Source organism: Notothenia coriiceps, unplaced genomic scaffold, assembly GCF_000735185.1.
Source record: "Notothenia coriiceps isolate Sejong01 unplaced genomic scaffold, NC01 NC01_scaffold00010057, whole genome shotgun sequence".
NCBI lineage: Eukaryota > Metazoa > Chordata > Actinopteri > Perciformes > Nototheniidae > Notothenia > Notothenia coriiceps.
In genome coordinates this window covers 1-4020 of record NW_011342758.1, presented here as the reverse complement: position 1 = coordinate 4020, position 4020 = coordinate 1, and the positions used below count along the sequence as shown (strand labels likewise).

Genomic DNA, 4020 nt, shown 5'->3' with positions numbered 1-4020 from the left:
AATGTCTGCTTTTTCCTCAAATCTGTATATGTGCAAACCCTTTAATCCCAACCTAAACATAGCCCTGAAACAAACCACAATAATACCAGTATTAAGTCTTTGTTGATGGTTGTTATATGCCAGATCTACAAAATGGTAAGCCTTTTGCAAAAACAATTTGGAAATCAGTCCAAACATGAAATATTACAAATATTTACCATTGGTATTTGGAAAATCCCTGAACTTTGTAGCATCACAATTGTTGAGGAGGAATCAGAGGCTCCGATGATGGCATGAACAGATGACTGGCTTGAGCATGTTTTACCCAAAGTCCTTTCCTGTCCATTCAATAGACCCATCACTGCTTGCGTTGAAGTCAGTGTTGAACCACAGCTGTCAAATACCTTATAACCAATCGAGATATTAGGCAGCAATGAGGTGCTATTGTTGATCTCCTGGATGGCAAAAATCATTGTTTGGGCAAAATGAAATTCTCTTAAGTGTATTCTGAAAAGAGAAACAATTGTTTTAACTAACAGCTTTCTTACTAATATGACTATTTATTCTGTTATGTGAAACCAACCAACAAGAAAAGAGACAATGAAACGGTACCTGGAGCATGTGAGAGCTTCTGGAACATCTGTAAAGGAGAGAGAAGGCTTCGATATTTGGCTATGGATGGAGAAAGCTCCTCCAATTGTAATATCTCCATCCTTAGATAATAGAGGAAACACTGGGTCTCCCAGCATCTCACAGTATTCAGTGTTCTCTGATCCAAAGGCTCCCACAAAAATCACAAACAGTAACATAGCACATAAACGGTCCAACATCTGGAATAATCTGGCACACACATATACACACGCACACACCTTTGTTATAGTTACTGTTATTATTACAGACTATATATCCTTCAGGGCTTCTGTAGGAGATATAGTCGATGATGATGATGATGATGATGATGAGTGATGATGATGATGATGATGATGATGACGACGATGATTATGAAGATGATGATTGAGGTCCTCTTATCGAATCACTGTTTAATGATGTCAGAGCGCTCTGCTTTTCATGCTTTGCAAAGTTTTACGCTGACCGTTATATCAAATCATATGATGCGGTTACTCATACCCCTTTAAAAATTGAAGCAAACTTTGAAGTAAATACGTTTTTCATGGCTGAAAATGTGTTATTTGTCAAATAATGAAAAGGGAAAAATAGAAAACAAAATGTAAAATCCATAATACAACTTGTGTATTCACACAAATATGAAAACCAAAACATGCGGTAGTGCATTGATTTTATAATACAATTACAAATGTATGAGAAAATAATTATATAGTTAAAAAACAATAACATTAGTCAACATGCTAATATGTATCATGTTTGTATTGTAGTGCCGAGAGACGGGAGTTCAACTCCAACGACTTGGAAACACATGAGCAGTAGTCGTAAGGGGGCCGTAGGGGGGCGTCGTGACGAATGTAAACAAAATCCGCCGACCATAGTCTGGGGGACACCCGGAAAGCTGGGTTGCTGTGGTTTATATGATCATTATTGTTATAAAAAAATAAGAGAATAAATGAAAAACACGTATGAAATACTATATGACAGTAAAAAAAGAATAAAGTTTAAAAGGATGACTTCTGATTTGTAAAATATCCATAAAGAAAAAGTAAATCTGTTTACAGTTCTGTTTCATATGGGTGTTGAGAGATGTATCTATAGATCTCTTCATGTTGCTCTCTAAGTGCTCCAGATTAATGCTTTTAACTTCAATATTTAAAAATAATTCTTCCCGGGGGAGCTTGCCCCCGGACCCCCCTATGTGAGGTCCACACACCACCTATAAAAATAGCACTTTACCCCTGCTTACACCTATATTCCTCGAGCCTTCATTGTAACTGTCACACTGTGCGTCCCCACATATGCGTGGGGATTGTTGCAGTAGAAAATTCCACTGTAGCGACCGGTACATTAATGGGAAACCCTAAATGTTTGAGCACCCTCTATGAACGTCAAGCTACCCCACAGCACCCCAAAATAAATATCTGAGCTTGACTATTTGTGTTGGGGGGGCCCAATAAAAAATGTTCTCCAAAGGGGGGGCCTGACAGAAAAAGTTTGAGAAACACTGGGCTAAACTAACCTGTATCTGCTCCGTCCAAACTCACAACAACGTCCTAAAGACAGAATTAAACCAGCGACTGTATTCACCATGACAGAGACAGTCTGTGGTTTGTACATGTTTAATTTTTTTTCTAGTTTCTGAACAGATGTGAGGAGCTGTGAGGAGTTGATTAAAGATACACACACACACACACACACACACGCATGCACGCACGCACGCACGTGCGCACACACACACTTTTGCATTTCAAAGTACACTGCTGAATGATGTGTGCAGAGTTTGACCCTTCTGCTCTGAAATTGAATATATTTGTTACATATTAATAGAATTTTATATTATTTGATTTGCTTTTGGATTTGTGAATGGGAGAAGTAGTAGATGGAAAACATACCAAACACTAATTATTCAAAGTAGAGTATTTCATTTTATATGCAGTAATACTATAGGAGGCCCATATGATGATATAATGTTTGACATTATTGATATTAAAAAAGTGATTTTTTTTCCATGTCATTCGTGTGTTTTTCTTATCAGAAAGTGAAGTTATTTATTTGTAAGCTCCAGATCCAAATGTTACCCTCAATGGTCTTTGTGCCCTGGCATGTGGCCTTTGCGCCCTGAAAAAATGTGTGACACCAAAGGCCAAATGGCCTTGCCCCTAAAATGACGAAAATCCAATCCTGAGGTCACTGTTGAACGCACTGTACTTGCCCTCCCTGGGGGTTAAAGAGCAACTTGCAGGGTTTTTTTTTTTACTACATTTATGCTTAACCTTGCCTGAAAATTACAATTCAAAAAGTTAATGCAGGATTTCATATGTTTTACAAGGGCAGGAATTCAGAGGGAAAGGAGCAATTTTGAGCTTTGCTACTAAAAACATGGGGGAGCAACTTTCTCTGACTCCTTCTCTGCCCAATCCGCGGTAGTAGTTTGTAGATGGTTTGAGCGGTTGTGATTTAGTGAGCTGGTATTTTTTCGGTAATTTTACATTGCATTTCACCATTTTTAATCATGGTGAGCTTGTTTTTGTGCAGGTTGCACAAACTCCAGCCTGTCAGGACATCGAGTCCACAGTTTCCCTTACAGGAAAAGGACCGGAGCTAGCGTTCGTTCCTGGGTGCATTGTGCGAGGTGCATCCACCTCCCTGCAGCACATACTCTCAACAGCTGAAACCGTATTACATCTCTCTCCCCCCTTCGCTCCTCTCTCTCTCTCTCCCCTCCGGTACACCGCACCGTAAGACGTAGTGTGGAGTTGCATTAGGTAGCGCAGGATACGGCTGATACTTGCGCTGTTGTTTCTGTTATGGATCAGTATCAACAGTCCTGCCAGTAACACTACTATATTATCAATACCACTTTAGTTATAGCCTGATATATGATAGCTAACTTTACAATGTTGTGATGTGACTGACTGTCTGTCTGTAGCTAACGCCGGTCACTCACCAAGACAGCGGCCCTGTTCTCCACTGGTTCTCCTCACACCAAAGCTCCATTTCTCGCCGATGGCCGTTATTTCTTCTAATCCTTGGCTGCTCCTGGTCTCTTGGACGCCTAGCAGGCTCATAATTATAATCATATGCATTCGAATATATATTTTCAACCTCTTCTGTGTCAAAACTAGCATTGTGATCCATGTTTATTCATACATTAGACCGGCCGCTCTCCCCCATGTCACGTCACACGCGGGAGGTCACGTGTGGAGGCTTTTTTATGCGGAAGTAAAAATGTCTTACTAAAACAATGCCAGATGTCACTGTAGTGTATATTTCTGTATATTTTTTAGAAAATCTATTGTATTCATCATTTTCCTACACATTTATTCACAGGTGTCTTTAACCTGGAAGTTGCTCTTTAACATTACAATTGCCATTGACAAGCTAGCTCAATTACCATTCCCAATGTTCTAAAGT

The 4020-nt window shown here is 39.5% G+C and overlaps 1 protein-coding gene across 1 annotated transcript in view; it reads right to left on the bottom strand.

Moving 5' to 3' along the window:
* Positions 1–809, bottom strand: part of LOC104945831 (extracellular calcium-sensing receptor-like) — a gene marked incomplete at its 3' end in the record, with an annotated part of 2011 nt that extends 1202 nt beyond the window's left edge. The window contains exons 1-2 of the mRNA XM_010771555.1: positions 592–809; positions 198–486 (exon numbers count right to left, since the gene is read on the bottom strand). Of these exons, the coding sequence (XP_010769857.1) occupies positions 198–486; positions 592–809 (507 nt within the window). The remainder of the gene's footprint in view (positions 1–197; positions 487–591) is intronic.
* Between the last annotated feature and the right edge of the window lie 3211 nt (positions 810–4020).